The sequence below is a fragment of the Mytilus galloprovincialis genome, chromosome 13, assembly GCF_965363235.1.
Source record: "Mytilus galloprovincialis chromosome 13, xbMytGall1.hap1.1, whole genome shotgun sequence".
In the NCBI taxonomy this organism is placed as follows: Eukaryota; Metazoa; Mollusca; class Bivalvia; order Mytilida; family Mytilidae; genus Mytilus; species Mytilus galloprovincialis.
In genome coordinates, this window is record NC_134850.1 from 24,281,137 (window position 1) to 24,300,727 (window position 19,591).

Genomic DNA, 19,591 nt, shown 5'->3' on the forward strand with positions numbered 1-19,591 from the left:
ATCAATAAATCGCCATCTGGTTGGCTATTGTAGTTTTTGATTGTTTGTCCTCGGAGGAATGCGTCGGTTTAAATCTGTTATGATCGTCTTTCTTCCTTAAGCGCTGCTTTAATGCTTTTCTTTAGACTTTCTCATCATCATCTGTGTTTACCTTGCGAGCCTTCTCAAAGGCAACATCGGCCAAGCAATCTAGGAGCCGACAATCATTTTTTCTCGTTTTCCCATTGTCGTCTACCGGTAGTCCGTTCGAATGGGTAAATGAACGCCTCCAAGGACATGGGTCCTCTTCCATTGATTTGATGGGCATTTTTAGGAGCTGTGGGCTTCGGCTCCGGTTCCTGATATCAAAAAGTATTTGCCATCGGGTATATTCTCTCTCCAAAGAGAAGTCTGAAGAAAATAAGTTGCATTGCTCTTTTGGTTTCCTCTACCCTTTTCTGGATCGGTCAGTGGAGTCAGCTTGCTGTTGTGGCAATTCCGTTAGAGCTCCAGGAGCTGCAGAGGTTGTCATAATTGGAGTCATAAATGTGGGAGGAGAAGGATTAACCATTGACTCGACAGGGTTGGTACTGTTAGCAGGCAGTGCGGCCAACATTGGAGAAACTTGATATATCCACTTGAGTAAATTATTTATGTAATGGTGTGCTGCTCTGAACCAAATATGATTGATCTTTAGTAGGTTGTAATTATATAAGTGTGTGTAAGAAGACACATTAGCCATTTGCTGGTATCTTTGGTCAGTACTAGAGTTTTCTGTTCTTACATTAAGGTTTTTGTTGAATAATTTGAACTGTCTCATGCAGGGCAAAGTGCTCTGACATAGGACTTCCGACTTTAGGCAAAGACACAAAATTTGCCTTCAACAGAGTTTGTGCTGTTGATGGTTCATGCTAACAAATTGGGGAAACATCCAGGCAGGGAGTTTGTTGTGTACTTTTTGTGTATTTGTGTTGTACTGAGACTAAGGTCAAATTTTGGCTTAGATTATGTGTCCATTGCAGGCATTTTAACTTTCGCTTGTCCACTAATTTACTTATAACAGATGCCATTTGTGGGAAAGTACCCTGCTGTTCAAATGCACTTTTTCCTCAGTTGTTTTCAGCCTGTCCATCTGTCTCACCGCAACATTGAATTTATCCGTGTTCTGACCGTCAACTCTGCAAAGCGCTTACCACTAGCTTTGTGGTCTATCCTGTGTTCATTCTGCTGAAGTTGCTGAGACATTGCTCCCATCTGTTCATTATTAATATTCATTGTCTTTTTTGTTCAACTTGCATTGTTATGAGATCAACACATATTCTAAAAGTTCGCACTTCGCTCTGTTTTATATTGCAGTCAATCTAAATTGAAACGTAAGCTTCGCCCGATCAGTTAAAATAATATTGGTAATATAACAAATGTATAAGGTAAAGGAGTAAATCTAGATTCAAAACAGTTTTTTGTCATAAGATTGATCAGAATATATTTTTGAGAACGAAAATCGTACTTTTTTTTATTTATTGAAAGATTAAATAGAATATGAAATATAAATGATTATACATTTCCCTACAATTATTTTCTAGGATACCTGTTTAATGTGTCGAAATTAATTATATTCTAAATAATATATAGAACTTGATGTTTAGTAATTTTTATTATTTCATAAATGTCATTTCCGTGTATTTGTCATGCTTCAAACATTTGTCCTTGGACTTTACATGCACTCAAAACGCAACCATTGCAATCAATTAACCGATCTTTCCCCAGTTGTTGGGAATGAGAGAAGATTATTTGGAAGCACCTTTATAATGAACTGTTTCGTTTTCTCACAACGTACTTTAAAACAAAACACGCTTGCTTTTTCAGTTTCTCTTTATCTATAATGATATTTGTTTTTTTAAAACAATTGACATTTGATTGGGAATAGAACACATCCTAAATCTTGTTGCACATCCCACCCAACCTTTCTTCGGTGCAATTACCACCAAACTCAACCACAGTCTCCCCTTTCAAATACAATGATAGAGATATCCATAAACTTATACACAAGTTATTGTCTAGAAACTAAAACATGTGTGTGTTGGGCTTTTTTTTCGGGCCCCCTGATTCCTGCATGTTTGATGACCTCAAACCTTAAATCCAGCCTTCCCTTTGTGATTGGGAACCTTGTGGTACAATGTCAGAGACAACCATACACTTGCACACAAGTTATTGTCCGGAAACTACAAAAATGCTTGTGTTGTCCCTTTTTCTATACAGTTCGTACCACAACCCCCACAATCAATCACAACCTTCCTTTTTGTGTTGTTGAACATTCATGAAAAATTTCATAAAGATACATTTACTTAAACTTAAGTTATTGCCCGGAAACTAAATGACTCTTCGGACGACAAAGACGATGATGACATCATAGCATTTTACGAACCCCTAAAATGTTTGCTGTCGTATAACATGAATAGGAACTGAAAAATGTCCTTCAAATTTACAAATTGAGGGACAGCAACCAAACAAGGGGTTGTTTGATGCGTCTTAAAATCCAAGCCAGAAAGATCTTGAGCTGATGATAGTTATCAAAAGTACCAGGATTATAATTTTATACGCCAGACGCGCGTTTCGTCTACATAAGACTCATCAGTGACGCTAAGATCAAAATAATTAAAAAGCCAAACAAATACAAGGTTGAAGAGTATTGAGGACCCAAAATTCCAAAAAGTTGTGCCAAATACGGCTAAGGTAATCTACTCCTGGGGTAATAAAATCTTTAGTTTTTTGAAAAATTCAAAGTTTTGTAAACAGAAAATTTATAAAAATGACCATATAATTGATATTCATGTCAACACCGAAGTGCTGACTACTGGGCTGGTGATACCCTCGGGGACGAAACGTAAACATGTTTACTTCTTTTCAGATTTGCTGTAAATGATTCTCAGTTTCAGAGATTGCATATTACCATCATGTTCTATTTCTAGCCATTGTTGCCTTATTTGTTGATGGACAGGGTATTGGGATTACATTTTAAACTAGATACTCTACGGATAGTTTATTTCAAGTTTACAGTTTAACTCTATCTATTATAATATTTAAGAAAATAATTTCCTTAAGTTTACCAATTCATGGACAGCAACCCGACAATAGGTCCTTGAATGTGCATGAAAATATCAAGGCAGATAGATGTTGACCTGATTGACATTTTTTCCCACTCGTCATATTTGCTTTTAATGCTTTAGTTTTAGAGATATACGCCAAAAACTACACTTTACCCGCATGATATATTTTTAGCCATAGGGGATATCTTGGTTTAAGGGCGGGGTCATTGGATACATTTTTAAAAACTAAATACTAAGAATGATTGAGACCGGATTTGGTTTTTTTTGGTCCATTAATTTCAGAGGATAAGATGTTTGTAAAAGGTTACCTAACGACACCAACGACGGACGAGAGATGACGAACGCCAAAAAATTATAAAAACTCTTTGGCCCTTTTGGCCAGTTAAGCTCACAGGTGTGAATTGATACTAAGACAGGCAGTCAGAGGTCAATGTTGAAATTTGCATTCTTTTGCTGATTGAAGAAAGTTTTCTGATCAGCCTACATTTTGTCTTTGTTCAATTCTTTCCAACAGTTTGTTTATACAGAAGATATCGAGACGGATGAATAAGTTACCTTAAGAAAAAGATTGTAACAACAGCATTATATCATATCATTTGAATGACAATATAAAATGAATACGTCTAAACAATTCTGGATGATTATAATGCTTCAATTAATCTTACCAATTCTGAATTTTGATTCGACACTGTTTTGACTGCCCAGTTATGTTGTTTTTTTTTCGCTAAATATACTTTGCCAAATCCTCCCTTTCCAATACGTTTTACAAATGTGTATCCATTTGGGGGAGAAACATCTGAAAATAAAAAATCAATTGTATCAATGCATTAATATTTATGTTTGAATCGTGTATGATGAAATGGGCATTTTGTATATTTAGCTGTGCATGTAAAACAAACTACCAAGACAGCATAAACTATGCAGTAAAGCTTGATTACCAACTTTCAACCCTTCAATTTGATCTGGTTTTTTTTTTCAGTCAGGGTATTCTTGAATCAGTGTTGACATCAAAATATTTGAATGTTTAAAAATGTAAAAGGTCAAAATACATGTAGCGGTGATTTTGTGAAGTTGAGGATGTCAATGATTACAGATTCAAATATGAAAATTAATATAAGTTAATATCAAAGTCATATGAAACTGGTGACCGGTGAAACATAATCTTAATCCAATGCATAGATATATCATAAATTTTATCTTCTGTGCACGATTTTATCGAGTTTATTTTATGTTTTGCATACATTTTGTATAATTTAAAAAATGTTATAATCGGTCAGTGTTGTAAAAATATTGCAGCTTAATTACTTGTCGTGTTTTGAAGCATAAGTTTAAAGGTTGTTACCTGTTTGTAAACAATGAAATAGGAACAGGGATATTCAGGCACGTGTATAACAAGGTACAATAAGATATAGTTTATTTTGATGACGGAGCGATGTTTACGTTTTGTTAATCATTCTCACTTGCACATTGCGATTACCGTATTTTTACAAGAAAGGTTACGCTGAGGTACATGTAACTGCGTACGGGAAATATGTCGGCGAATTGTTTGCTTGAAGCAAGCAACTTAAAATAAAAAAAAAACTCTTCTAAAATTTCGACAAATGATTGAATTTTCTTGAGAAAATGTAAACACGAATGTGATAAAAACTAGCCCTTATATATGCATATATTTTTTTCTCATTCATATGACTTTAAAACAAGACAACAACGCATGGCATAGACATGGCCATGACATAGTCATACATTCAAAATGTCGTTACTAGCAATTAAGACAAGAAAATATGGTACTACATATGATTTAGAGAATCTTGATCTTGTGTAGATTATTTCAGAAAAAATATCATCAAGAAACAGTGCGTGACGTGGAAATTGTGCAAAATGTAAGGGTCTTAACTAACATTGACCATACACTGTGATTGAAAACTACACAGGTTCAAGTCTCCTATAATATGTAATAAAGATAATCATGTAATGATTATTGGAATACAAAATGAACTAAAGAAAATAAATGGTCACAGATTTGTTCAGCATATCACACTTTCACAAAGTTTATCTAGTAATTTTATCTTCTTTTCATTATTGAAGAAGGTTTTAAATTAGCAAATACATGTAAATGTATACGAGCACACAAATTCGAATAATACAGGTAAACATATTATGATATCAGTTGTCATACTACCATAGCAGCCATGTCATAATAATATTGAATATTGTTCTTCTTCATTAACATAATTTAAGTCATATACAACGAGTGACTGGTGAAAAATACTGTTTATACAATTCTTGAGCTAATATAAATATCATAAACTTGGTCTTCTGTGCACGATTTTATTATTTTTGTGCATCCATATCGTATAATCGTTAACACAGATTTCTCTTGGTCTATTATGATGTGAAAATATGGTAATCCGCCTTAGATAATCTCTGGTAGATCAAGGGAGCTATTATGTTACCTTAACGAATAACCAACAAAGAAGCATTGATATTGAGCACATGTACAATAAGATAATTATAGTTTAGTTTAATGACAGCTCCATGCGTATTGCGATCACTAGATTTTTACGAAAAAGGTCACGTTGAGTTCAAAGCATACGGAAAATATATCGGAGAATTATGTGCTTGAAGCTAAGAATAAAAAAAAATAAAATTTCTTCTAGATTTGAAATTTTTTTAGAATTTTCTCGAGAAAAAGTATATGTTAAGTGGAGAGCACTTCTAACTCTCATTAGAACTGTCAGAATAATCTGTCATAAAGTGTTCTTAACTGTCCTAGATCATTTCTATCTAGAACAGTTCTACCCTAGAACTGTTCGAAGTAGAATTGTCAGTTTCAGTTTTAGCTACGTAGAACTTTTATGATCAGTTCTGGTGTCAAACTGTCTAAAACTGTTCTACAGTTTGTTGCAGTCCAAGCGTTACATGTAGACGGGCCGGAGAGGTTAACGCGGCGTTTACACGTGTGCACTTCATGTTGACGCCGCGTTACTGTGCATTGACTCCGAAATTTCAGTAGACATAATAAGTAAACAGGTGTTAACTTTCGCGTTTACCTCCGCGTTTACGCAAAAACGACGAGTCTTCTAATTTTGTAAAGAGTAAACGGGCTTTTACTTTCGCTTTTACTTCCGTGTTAACCTGAAAAAATGCACGTTAACTTTTTGTAGTGAACGCGTGTTAACGCAGATTGTCATCGTATCCTGGATACACTGACATAAAAAATATCAAGTGATAAGGTACATCAAAATTAAATGACCAACTGGTCATTTTGACATGTATTGACATATTGACGAGTTAAGTCATATGCAACGAGTGACTGGTGAAAAATAATGTTTATCCAATTCTTGAACCAATGTACCATGAACTTGGTCTTCTCTGCACAATTTTATTATTTTTGTGCATCCATATCGTATAATCGTCAGGAAAATCTCTTGGTCTATTATGATGTGAAAATATGGTAATTTATTTATTGTCGTGTTTTGACAAAGGGTATCACTCAGGGTATCACCAGCCCAGTAGTCAGCACTTTTTGTGCTGACATGAATTATCATTGATATGGTTATATTTATAAATTAACTGTTTACAAAATTTAGAATTTTTGAAAAACTAAGGATTTTCTACCTTAGGCATAGATTACCGTAGCTGTATAACTTTAAGGAATTTTGGTCCTTAATGCTCTTCAACTTCGTACTTTATTTGGCCTTTTTAACTTTTTTGGATTCGAGCGTCACTGATAAGCCTTTTGTAAGACGAAATTCGCGTCTGGCGTATATACAAAGTTTAGTCCTGGTATCTATGATGAGTTTACTTTGAAGCCGTAATTGACCGATTGTCAGTGATAGATATCACATGAGCACGCGGTGTGTTTGTGTAAGATCGTCCCTATGACCGGAAGCAAGAAGGTGATCTTACAATGACACACCAAGAAGTCCAAATAACTTTTTTACACCCCGGCTATACTAGATTAAATTAAAAAAAAACACAATTAAGCTTCATAGAGTTTACCTTCGAACGCCACACAATCATTAGTATATACTTCCATATATACTTCCTATATCATGTATATAGTTTATACGTATACCCTTTATGAGATCAGGACACAATGTTTAAATACGTTAAATCAACAGAGAGTTTGTATTCAGTCGTTTTTAAAAAAATAACGGAAAGCATCCAAAGCGGAGAAACTCAAGCTAGGGTGATCTGGTAGGGCAATCCGAATCGGATAATCTCTGGTAGATCAAGGGATTATAAAGCTATTATGAAAAAATGCACGGTTTACTTTTTGTAGTTAACGCGCGTTAACGCAGATTGGCATTGTATCCTGAATACACTGACAAAAAATAGCAAGTGGTAAGGTACATCAAAAACAAATGACCAACTGGTCATTTTGTATTTACATATTGAAGATTATAGTAAATTAAAAATGAAATAACACTTCTAAAATTAATTGAAACTTAATCATAGTAAATTCGTTTTCTTCACGAATAATTGTTTCAAGTATGTCTGTTTATTGAAATATTATTATTATTATTATTATTATTATTATTATTATTATTATTATTATTATTATTATTATTATTATTATTATTATTATTATTATTATTTGTTATCTATAATATCTATATAGCGCATTCATTATCTAATTAAAATTACTCAAAGCGCTAAACATTAAACAATCAATGCAGTTAAAAGAGATGTTAAACATTAAAACAATCAATGCTGAAATTTTGAACACATATAAAACCAGGTGCTCCACAGGGCGCAGCTATATACGACCGCAGAGGTTGAACCCTGAACGGTTGGGGCAAGTATGGACACAACATTCAAGCTGGATTCAGCTCTAAATTTGGATTGTGATTAAATAGTTGACACAGCATAGGTTTCTGACACAGAATGAATGTGGTCTAATGAACTTAAAAAAATTGTTTGCCTTTGAGCAATTCACTATGCTGTTGAATATTAATCCTCTCAAAAAAATGTTTGAAGAAATTTTCTTTTTATTTATGAAATCTGAAATGAAAAATTGACCCCCCAATTTTTTTTTCACATCCCCCTTTCCCTTATTTCAAAACTGATCTCAATTCAAATTTCTAATGAAGTTTGCAACAATAACTACTCATTTAAATACATCATAAAATATTAAAATGTAAAAAAGTGCTTGTTATTACTGAATGGTAAAGATTGTTTTAATATATCAGTTGGTAGTAAAAGTGAATATACATTGTATATTGTATAAAACAATGATTTAAGTTGATTCAACTACTATTCTGGACAAAGAAAGATAACTCCAATTGAAATCCAATTGGATTTTCTTGCTATTGCACAATATTGTGCAATTAGATATTTCTTGCTATTGTGCAATACTGTGCAATTGAAAATATTTGCTATTGCACAATACTGTGCAATTGAAGATTTCTTGCTATTGCACAATACTGTGCAATTGAAGATTTCTTGCTATTGCTGAATACTGTGCAATTGAAGATTTCTTGCTATTGCTGAATACTGTGCAATTGACAATTTCTTGCTATTGCACAATACTTAATATAATAATTTTGGATCCTGATTTGGACCAACTTGAAAACTGGGCCCCTAATCAAAAATCTAAGTACATGTTTAGATTCAGCATATCAAAGAGACCCAAGAATTCAATTTTTGTTAAAATCTAACTTAGTTTAATTTTGGACCCTTTGGACTTTAATGTAGACCAATTTTAAAACAGGACCAAAAATTAAGAATCTACATACACAGTTAGATTTGGCATATCAAAGAACCCCAATTATTCAATTTTTGATGAAATCAAACAAAGTTTAATTTTGGACCCCGATTTGGACCAACTTGAAAACTGGGCCAATAATAAAAAATCTAAGTACATTTTTAGATTCAGCATATCAAAGAACCACAAGGATTGAATTTTTGTTAAAATCAAACTAAGTTTAATTTTGGACCCTTTGGACCTTAATGTAGACCAATTTGAAAACGAAACCAAAAATTAAAAATCTACATACACAGTTAGATTCGGCATATCAAAGAACCCCAATTATTACATTGGTTGCAATGAATTACATTGATTTCCCAGTTAGATAAAAACCGATAATTTCACATGTGAAATAAACGTGGTTATTTCACTCTCTGACGTCATACAACAATACGCGTTGTCAAGACGTCGATAACGTCGGATCAAAACAAATTGTCAATGCGTAGGAAAAAGATATAGTTCCTTACATTTTCTACATTAATTTCATAAAAAAAGGCCAAATTTTGCCAATGTAATAAAAAGAATAACTAATCGCCGTATTTGAATATCAAAAATAAGACAACTTGTGACCGAACGCCGCTATGGATTAAACTCGTGCTGTGCACTCGTTTAATCCATGCGTCGTTCGGTCACGCGTTGTCTTATTTTTGATATTCAAATACGGCGATTAGTTATACTATAATTATTCAATTTTTGATGAAATCAAACAAAGTTTAATTTTGGACCCTTTGGGCCCTTTATTCCTAAACTGTTGGGACCAAAACTCCCAAAATCAATACCAACCTTCCTTTTATGGTCATAAACCTTGTGTTTAAATTTCATAGATTTCTATTTACTTATACTAAAGTTATGGTGCGAAAACCAAGATAAATGCTTATTTGGGTCCCTTTTTGGCCCCTAATTCCTAAACTGTTGTGACCAAAACTCCCAAAATCAATACCAACCTTCCTTTTGTGGTCATAAACATTGTGTGCAAATTTCATTGATTTCTATTTACTTAAACTAAAGTTATTGTGCGAAAACCAAGAATAATGCTTATTTGGGCCCTTTTTTGGCCCCTAATTCCTAAACTGTTGGAACCAAAACTCCCAAAATCAATCCCAACCTTTATTTTGTGGTCATAAACCTTGTGTCAAAATTTCATAGATTTCTATTAACTTAAACTAAAGTTATAGTGCGAAAACCAAGAAAATGCTTATTTGGGCCCTTTCAGAAGAAAAACAATAGGTCTTTCCACAGAAAAGTGGAAAGACCTAATAATAAAAAGTCATTGTCAGTATAAAAATCTAATTATAATCACTGATAGCGAGTCTAAAATAATGGGTTTTCTAATTTTTCTAAACAAATTTGATTGATTGTTCATGTCTTAGATGGCTGGGAAGATTATTCCAGAGAGTCGCAGTAGCTTTGTCAAAACGTCTTTCGTCATAGATTTTTGTGCGTACACGAGGTTGTATAAGCTGCATTGCATTTTCCGATCTTAGAGATCTTGATGATTGATAGGCGCTAAGGAGTTCCCTAAGATAGACGGGCGCTAGGCCAAGCAGGTTTTTGAAAGTATATAAAAGAAATTTATATTGTATTCGGTACTGCACTGGGATCTAATGAAGAGACACAAGAACTGGTGTTATATGATCACGTTTCTTTGTATGTGTAACGAGCCTGACTGCCGTTTTCTGTACTAGCTGTAACTTATTGACCAAACTGGCATTTACTCCATATAACAGAGCGTTTCCGTAGTCTAGACGTGACGTGACAAGCGAGCAGAATGAAGTTTCACAGACATTCTCGGTGATATATTACAATTCGACCAATGTTCCTAATTTGGAATAGCACGACTTCGTGATGCCATTGACCTACTTTTTCATGCTTAATGTTCTATCAAAATAAACGCCAAGATTTTTTTTACCACAGATGCACTGCTTACTATTGATCCATCAAATAACAGATGCCAATTCGAAAATTCCTTTACACGAGGTTTTGGTGTAAATAAGATCAGTTCAGTTTTGTCTTGGTTCAGTTTCAGCATATTTAAGCACATTCATTTACTAATGTCAGGTAAACAAGTCTCTAGACATAAAGATATGTTGTCCCAATTATAGAGTGGTTTGATAACTAAGTAAACTTGAGTGTCATCAGTATACACATTTGTACACACAAACAAGCTAAAGTTGTGTCGCCGACATATTTCACTGATCGGTTTTGCAAAAATACAATACAATCGGGGTCCCAAGACTGAACCTTGTGGAACGCCATATTTAATGTTAATTACATCTGATAGTACGAAGCCAATTGCTTCATGTTAATTTCAACTTTCAAGATAGGATCTCATCAATGGCAGCGCTCAGCCAGTTATGCCGTAAGAGTATTCTAACCCGTCCGATTGATCAGGATGGGATGGTCGATAATGTTGAATGCAGCAGATAGATCGAGTATAACATTTACCGCAAATCAGTTATTATCAAGTGCCAATGCTATATTTTGGTGAACCCGTAATAGAGCCGTTTCTGTTGAATGACAAGCACGATATGCTGACTGCATGTTGTCGAAAAGTGAGTTTGCTTCAAGATGCTGTTCTAACCGAGTTTCACTCACATTTTCCAAGATCGTTGACGTAATAGGCAAGTTCGAAACGGGACGATAGTTTTTTCACTCATCAGCGTCAAGACCGTTTTTTTTTCAAACCGCTTCCTTGTAAAATGCAGGAACTTGCGAGTCTGTCATTGCAATGTTTACTATCTTGGTTATGATAGGAAGCAAGCTGTCGAGGCATGATTTTAAGAGGTAAGTAGGAATTGAGTCGAGTTCGCATGATTTTGCCGAAGCTGTCTTGATTATCTTTAGAACTTCTTCATTTGACGCTGGTTAAAGCGAAGTAAGCGGTTTCAAGGGATTTAACAACTTATGTTGATGATGTGTTAGAATTACTCAGGTTGTTGCGAATTGTGTCTATTTTTTCCAACGAAGAATTCACCAAATCTGTTGGATAGTGCATATTCGTCCCGATGTGATGGTAATACAGTTTCTGCTTTATTTCCCATGAGATTGTTCGTACGTTTATGCAGCTGTATTTGGTCGTTTCCAATTTCTAGGATTTTAAGTACTCATTTTTACATTTCAAAGTCAGTATGTTTCATTGTACACTTTTGTCCATATAAATCTGTTTGTACACCTCTAAATTTGTTTTACGCGTTTGTCTCTCAGCTTTGCAATGTTCTCTTTTTGCTGAATGCAATTCATCGATTTACAACTGCGTGTTAGGTCTTAGCAAAATGTCTTTTGTTTGTAATGGAGCATGTTCATCGTTGATAGTTTGAACTTCAGAGTTATATACTTTCACAAGTTCATCTGATTATTCTTCCGGATAACAAAGAAAGGCGGAATTAATCAAGTCATTGATCAGATCTTCGACTTCTATATCACGATATTTCCGAAATGTCACTGTTTTGCGCTGTTTTTTGTGGTTTAACGATGTAAAGTTGTGACGTAATCGCTAAATGATTGCCAGAGGGTTTGTATTTGTTATCACAGAGATGTGGGTCCTAAATTGAAGGTATTCCACACAAAATAGAACTATTTTCTCTCGTTATGACTACATCGAGGGTATGACCATGCACATGTGTTTAGATCTCCTTTTATAATAAGTTCTTCTGAAACAACAACAGTACGATATAGAAACTGTGACCATTCCTCGAAGAAGATTGAATTTCCGATTTTTTTCGCTTTCGATGGAGGTGGACGATATATCACGCATAGTCGAAACTGTTAGTTTTTAGTAGCAATTTTACACTTTATTAGTTCGAAATCGGTAGAATGACAATTGTTTTTAACTACCTTGACATCCAGATATGTTTTGTAGACAACAGCTAGACCGCCACCTCTTTGGTCGTTTCGTGATACCTGATCTATATCGTATCCGTCTGGAATTAGCTCAGAAGTCACAATTTTGTCAATTTTAGTACAAAGCTAAGTTTCGGATAAAGCAAGTTAATCCACGTTATTTGACTGTATGAAATCTCAGAGTGAGACAGTTTTGTTCTTTACTGATTTACTGATCTACAGATCAATGAAAATAACGATAAACTCTAGCAAAATTTAATAAATTTGGTATAAAAGTCAGTTTGTTTTGAAGTACTATTAGCTGTGGCTTGATAATAGATGGAATGGACAGTCTACTGGGTGATATTAGTTTGTTTATAGAATTTGGTATTGCCCTGGTTGGAAATGCTTATTGACTTAAGTCGTTGATATTCACTCCATGTTGCTTTTGTTATGGCACAAAATCTCTACTTGAACTTACCTAAGTACGAATGGAACAAACAACTTTCTTTTCACCTTATGTTCCACGCCTTTTGTTCATCACCAAAATCAAACAGTTTTCACATATCAGGCAGGCTGACTCGTATGCAAGCCGTTGTGGAATTTATACCCGATTTTTTAATATTAAAAAATCATTTATAAATATTAAATATGGATGACTCGTAAAATTATTTTGTTCTCATTAACCAAAACTGACCTTTATCAATTTACCTTTATAGCCGCGTAGTAGGTCAATTATATTTTTATGTCATTATGGACCGCATAATACAATTGACAGCAATATTGGAACCAGCATGTCCTCTTTTTATTCAAAATATTTCTGTGAATACCAATTTCAGTAGTTGTCATATATCAGACTGACTCGCATAACAGAATTATTTGTCCGCATCAATCAAAACTGATCATATTAGCACTTTCTTATGTAAATCTTAGAGTCGCATAGTAAATCAGTTATATTTTCATGTAAGAATGGATTGTATAAAAGAAATCATAGCACAATTGGAGCATATTGACTACAAAAAAATGCTCGCAATAATTTAGAGAGCCAGCATGTCCTCTTTTTATTCAAAATATTGAATCGTAAACAAATATTTGTAGGTTTTTTTTTAACCTCAGACTGACTCGCATAACAAAATTATTTGTCCGCATCAACCAAAACTTACCATATTTTAAATGTATTATGTAAATCTTATAGTCAAATAGTAAATCAGTAATATTTTAAGACAGTAGTCCGTGAAGAATTGTATTTTAAACAAAACTATTTAACGGCACCATTCAACACTCATATGACTGATTCATGTACTGTATAATGCAAAGTATGAAAAAGTTCTTTTCACGGAATAGTATACTGTTAATATATCATGTTGGATTATTGATTATTTGATTGTAGCATTACGTCCAGTGGCAATATTTCATTCATGTTCAGATCGAGTATATTTTTCAGACGTCACAGATATCATCCCTTTCAATACACTGTACAGTTTTCGTTTTGAACATTTGATGAAACAGAAGATTAAATCATGTAAATCCAAGATGAATAACGATTAGGAATAATGTATTAAATGCATCGAGTTATAGTTAGTGATCTGAAAAGACAGTTAAAAATGGAGAACGATGCAACGTAAACAATGATGTTTATATCCCATCATATGCAATATTTTTTAGATGTGTTGGATAACCTTTCTATCCACCTCGATATTTGTACAGATACTGAAATTTGTTTACGATTAAATATTTTGAGTAAAAAAAGGACATGCTGGCACTGAAAAAATGATGTGAGCATAGTTTTGAAGTCATTGTTTTTCAATATTGCTGTTATTTTTATTATACAATACATCCAGATATAAAAATAGTAATTTACTATTCGGCAATTAAGATTTACATAATAAAGTACAAATACGGCCAGTTTCGGTTAATTCGGACATATAATTTTGTTAAACGAGTCAGTCTAAGGTATTTAAACAACTGATATTTGCTTATAATGCAATATTTTGAATAGAAAGCGAACATACTGGCACTTTCAATTTATGTGAACAAAATATGGTAATCATTGTGCTGACTACTTGGCTGGTGAATCTTTCAGTTTGTGCATGTATCGTAGACGACCTGAAAGTATTAAACTTGGTTGGTATAATTACCTGTCATGTTTGTAGTATTATAACAATGCATATTAGATTGATATATGGTTGTGTAACATCCACTGGCAAATTACTGAAATTAAATACATATTCAGCACGAGACCATGATAACAGTATGAATAACATGAATATAAACCCTGCTTTGTTTTTCACTTCCACGCTTGGCCAGTTATCATGAAGACATGTTGACACACCCTACTAGGTCAGGGTCGAACCCACAACCTTCTGAACTCATGCAAGCATGCTACTACAAGACCACAAGGGCAGTGTAGAATTATAATATGTATTTATATAATTATGTAGATATTCAAACTACCTGTAGACTCTATATCTGCAAATACTGGTGATTGATACAAAATAGGTTGGAGTGAATTCTGAATAGGACATGGTTGTTGTGCTGCTGGAGGTTTTACAGGTATTATCTCTTCACACCTGGATTGGATTAGACCGATAGTTTGGTTGAGTGGTGTCGGCATTGTGCTCATCAGCATAGCCATATTCACATTAACCACAGTGTTTCCTCCACTTTTTATGCAAATGCTAAAACAAGTCAATGATATAAACCAGTATAAAATGACAATACAGTTTTCTATTTCTACACTTTTTAGGACAGTACATACATATAATTTAGCAAAACCTTGCTAAAATAAGATGAAAATTATACTTATCATTCCTGAAAAAAGGAATACATTTGGCAAATGTTGTACAAGTGATTAAGATGCATTCAAATGTGACGACCTACTATTGTTAACCAGGATAATCACAATAAATATACCTTTCGCGCAAACGCAGTTATACACAAAAACGGCTGTTCTGCGTTACGACCAACTGATTCATTCTTCCAGATATTCTCATTTTTTTTTTACATCAAAATACCCAGTTTACGTAGGCCAAGATTCAGATACAGAATATTTATCTCTATTTTACAGCAAAATAATCAAATTAGTCTATTTCAATTAATTTGTAATGGTAAAATTTCATTAAACAAAAATTCCGCGAAATGATGTTATTGTCTTGGCAGGGCAACGAAACAAGTTGACGTCACACGTATCTTTAGGTAAATAAAAACTTAAATGTAAAATACCGGGCGTTTTAAAGTTTCGTGTACCTCTCAGAACGAATAAAATTACATTGGAAGAAAATATATATTAAAAGTGAAAAAATGCGACTAACAAAATAATCAGTGTATTATATAATATTACTAATATTATCAAAATTTAGTAAAACGGAACAGCCAAAACAGTATTGTATGTATAGGGCTTTCTAGGTTAACACAATTACCGAATTTGTCTATTAGAATCGAAATAATTGAGACAAAAAAAAAACCAAATATGAAGCTTAGAAGTGGAAAAATATTAAATATTTATCTCGTTCAAAGGGTATATTTACGTCTAAATCTTCAAAATTGCTTATATTAAAATACTACCATCGCTTAAATTTTTAACATAAAACCCTTCTATCGATAAGTGTCATGCCAAAAAATGACTTTCATGTCCCCGTCTTTGTACCAACAATGCGGTAAAGTCCACTTTTAACCTTCTTTCTGTCATATGGCCGATGCACCTTTAACTACCAAGGATCAGCCCAACGTCGATGTTATTTCTGCTGTGACGTTGTTCCTTGGCGTTAAAGAGAATTTGCAGTGCTCTGGGAAGCCAGTGTTGAAAGAAAATCCGGTGTTGTTTAGAATTCTGCTACCGGACTCGTGAAGTTTTCCGTTATTGAAGCCCTATCACGATGGAGCCATTGCTATCAATTAATTATTACACAGAAGCTATTGTCATTTGCTTACATTAACATATTTCTTTCTATTTATATTTTTTCAAATGAACTGATAGTTTTAAAAGTTGTCCAAGCTCCAATCTGTTAATTGTATAAATGCGCCTTTGCCATATTCCGTGTATAATATAGCAATAAAACCAAACTCTTTTTAGTTGATGGACATATGGACTTGCCAATGAGACAACTCCCAACAAGAGACCAAAATGACACAGCTAACATTATCTATCAGTAATACTTTTTACAGTATTTATCCCTCTAAACTTTTTATAATTGTTTCGTCGTTTTCTTTGATTATTAGCACGGTCATCAAAACAAGGTCGGAAGGACGGGTGTTCAAAGGTAACACCTAATGCCGCATCCGGTGGGTGGTGGCATAAACAGAAACAATTAATTTACAATTCCGGCGTTTCGAGTACCAATGGCACGTTAATGTCTGAGTATACCATTACTTTGGGTACCGAATATTTTGTTTTGTATGTCTACGGACCATTACGTGTGAAAACGAGGTATATCACTCTTACACACAACCAAAAAAGAGCGCCGATTTGAAAAATAACTTTTGATTGTCAAACATCGGCTTTGACTGATGTGCAGCATCAATGACCTTATATATGACGATATAGACTTTGAGCAGCGCTGATAGAAACATGGCTGCAATTGAACCGATTCCGTGGTTCCGGGTTCTTCCACCAGAGCCAATGAATGACCCACCATTTAATTGAGCAACCACTGGACCCATTAATATGCCGTCCAGAGATGCCGCCCCAATAGTTTACTTTTATTTGCTGTTTTCAATTGATCTTATCAAAGAGTTTGTCAGATAAACTAACAGGTTAGTGAAATATTTTTTTCTTAAAAGCTTATTTTTACTAGAAGTCTCTTTCATAGCCATATTGGAATTTTTTATTAACATCAACGAAAAACTACCGCGCCATTGAAATGTTAATGGCACAGTCAATAAGATATTCAAAAAAGTCATATAAATTAAGACTATGCGATTACAATTTGTTTCATTTATGACATTGTGTCTTTCTAAAACAATGTTGAAAATTCAAAAATTAAGACTATGTACCTACAATTTGTTTCATTTATGACATTGTGTCTTTCTAACATTTAATGTTGAAAATTTTGAACACTTATCTCCCCGTGCAAATACAAATACAACGGTGTTCGTCCTAATGGAATTGTATGTGTAGACCGATCAAATAATAAAAAGATAGCCCAACAGTACTGTTAATACGTAAACGTTTACTCGATAATGAGTAATTAAGGGACATCACGTTTTTCTGTGGTTGCGGTGTAGCTTACTCAGATACAGGAGAAGCGCCCCAATGAAAGGGTATTAAATAACACAAAAAGAAACGTATATTCGGGTAGCATATGAAAAACAAATATTACAAAGAACGGACATAAGTCAATGGCACAAAGACCTGATAAACGATTTTACTCATGTCAGATTTGCTCTAAATGTTTTGGTTTCAGAGATATAAGCAAAAATCTACATTTCGCCCCTATGTACTATTTTTAGCCATGGCGGCCATCTTGGTTGGTTGACAGGGTCACGTCACACATTTTTAAAACTAAATACCAAAATGATGATGGTGGCCAAATTTGGTTAAATTTGGCCCAGTAGTTTCAGAGGAAAAGATTTTTTTAAAAGAATACTAAAATTTTAGAAAAATGGTTAAAAATTGACTATAAAGGGCAATAACTCATTGATGGGTCAACTGACAATTTTGGTCATGTCAACTTATTTGTAGATCTTACTTTGCTGAACATTATTGCTGTTACAGTTTATCTCTATCTATAATAATATTCAAGATAATAAGCAAAAACTGCTAAATCCTCAAAATTACTAATTCAGGGGCAGCAACCCAACAACAGGTTGTCCGATTTGTCTGAAAATTTCAGGGCAGATAAATCTTGACCTAATAGATTATTTAACCCATGTCAGATTTGCTCTAAAAGCTATGGTTTAGAGTTATAAGCCAAAATCTACATTTTACCCCTTTGTTCTATTTTTAGCTTTGGCGGCCATCTTGGTTGGTTGGCAGGTTCACGCCACACACTTTTTAAACTTAATGCCCAAATGATGATTGTGGCCAAGTTTGGATTAATTTGGCTTAGTAGTTTCAGAGGAGAAGATTTTTGCAAAAGATTACTAAGATTTACGAAAAATGGTTAAAAATTGACTATAAAGGGCAATAACTCCTAAAGGGGTCAACTGACCATTTCAGTCAAGTTGACTTATTTGTTAATCTTACTTTGCTGAACATTATTGCTGTTTACAGTTTATCTCTATCTATAATAATATTCAAGATAATAACCAAAAACAGTACAATTTCCTTAAAATTAGCAATGAAGGGGCAGGCACCCAACAAAGGTTTGTCTGATTCATCTGAAAATTTCAGGGCAGATATATCTTGACGTGATAAACAATTTTACCCCCATGTCAGATTTGCTCTAAATGCTTTGGTTTTTGAGTTATAAGCCAAAAACTGCATTGTACCCCTATGTTCTATTTTTAGCCATGGCGGCCATCTTGGTTGGTTGACCGGGTCACCGGACACATTTTTTAAACTAGATACCCCAATGATGATTGTGGCCAAGTTTGGTTTAATTTAGCCTAGTAGTTTCAGAAGAGAAGATTTTTTGTAAAAGTTAACGACGACGGACGATGGACGCCGGACACCGGACGCAAAGCGATGGGAAAAGCTCACTTGACCCTTCGGACCAGGTGAGCTAAAAGAGAAAAAAATACAGACGGATAGATAATACTAGTGATACACATAAAACAGCATAGAAAACTAAAGACTAAGCAACACAAACCCCACCAATAACTGAGGATGATATCAGGTCTCGGTGCTCTGGAAGGGTAAACAGAACCTGCTCAACATGTGGCACCCGTCGAGTTCCTCATATTATTACAAGCCCGGTAAATATACTAGTTCAGTAGGTCATATTCGTGAAAAGGGAATGGGATTCTAGTTACGACATACGGAATATTCGTTAGT

The 19,591-nt window shown here is 34.1% G+C and overlaps 1 protein-coding gene across 1 annotated transcript in view; it reads right to left on the reverse strand.

Annotated features, from left to right (window-relative positions):
* Positions 1-427: 427 nt before the first annotated feature.
* Positions 428-19,591, reverse strand: part of LOC143057438 (uncharacterized) — a 34,970-nt gene continuing 15,806 nt past the window's right edge. Inside the window, exons 3-5 of the mRNA XM_076230744.1 lie at positions 15,112-15,335; positions 3,752-3,882; positions 428-670 (exon numbers count right to left, since the gene is read on the reverse strand). Of these exons, the coding sequence (XP_076086859.1) occupies positions 428-670; positions 3,752-3,882; positions 15,112-15,292 (555 nt within the window). The 5' untranslated portion in view covers positions 15,293-15,335. The remainder of the gene's footprint in view (positions 671-3,751; positions 3,883-15,111; positions 15,336-19,591) is intronic.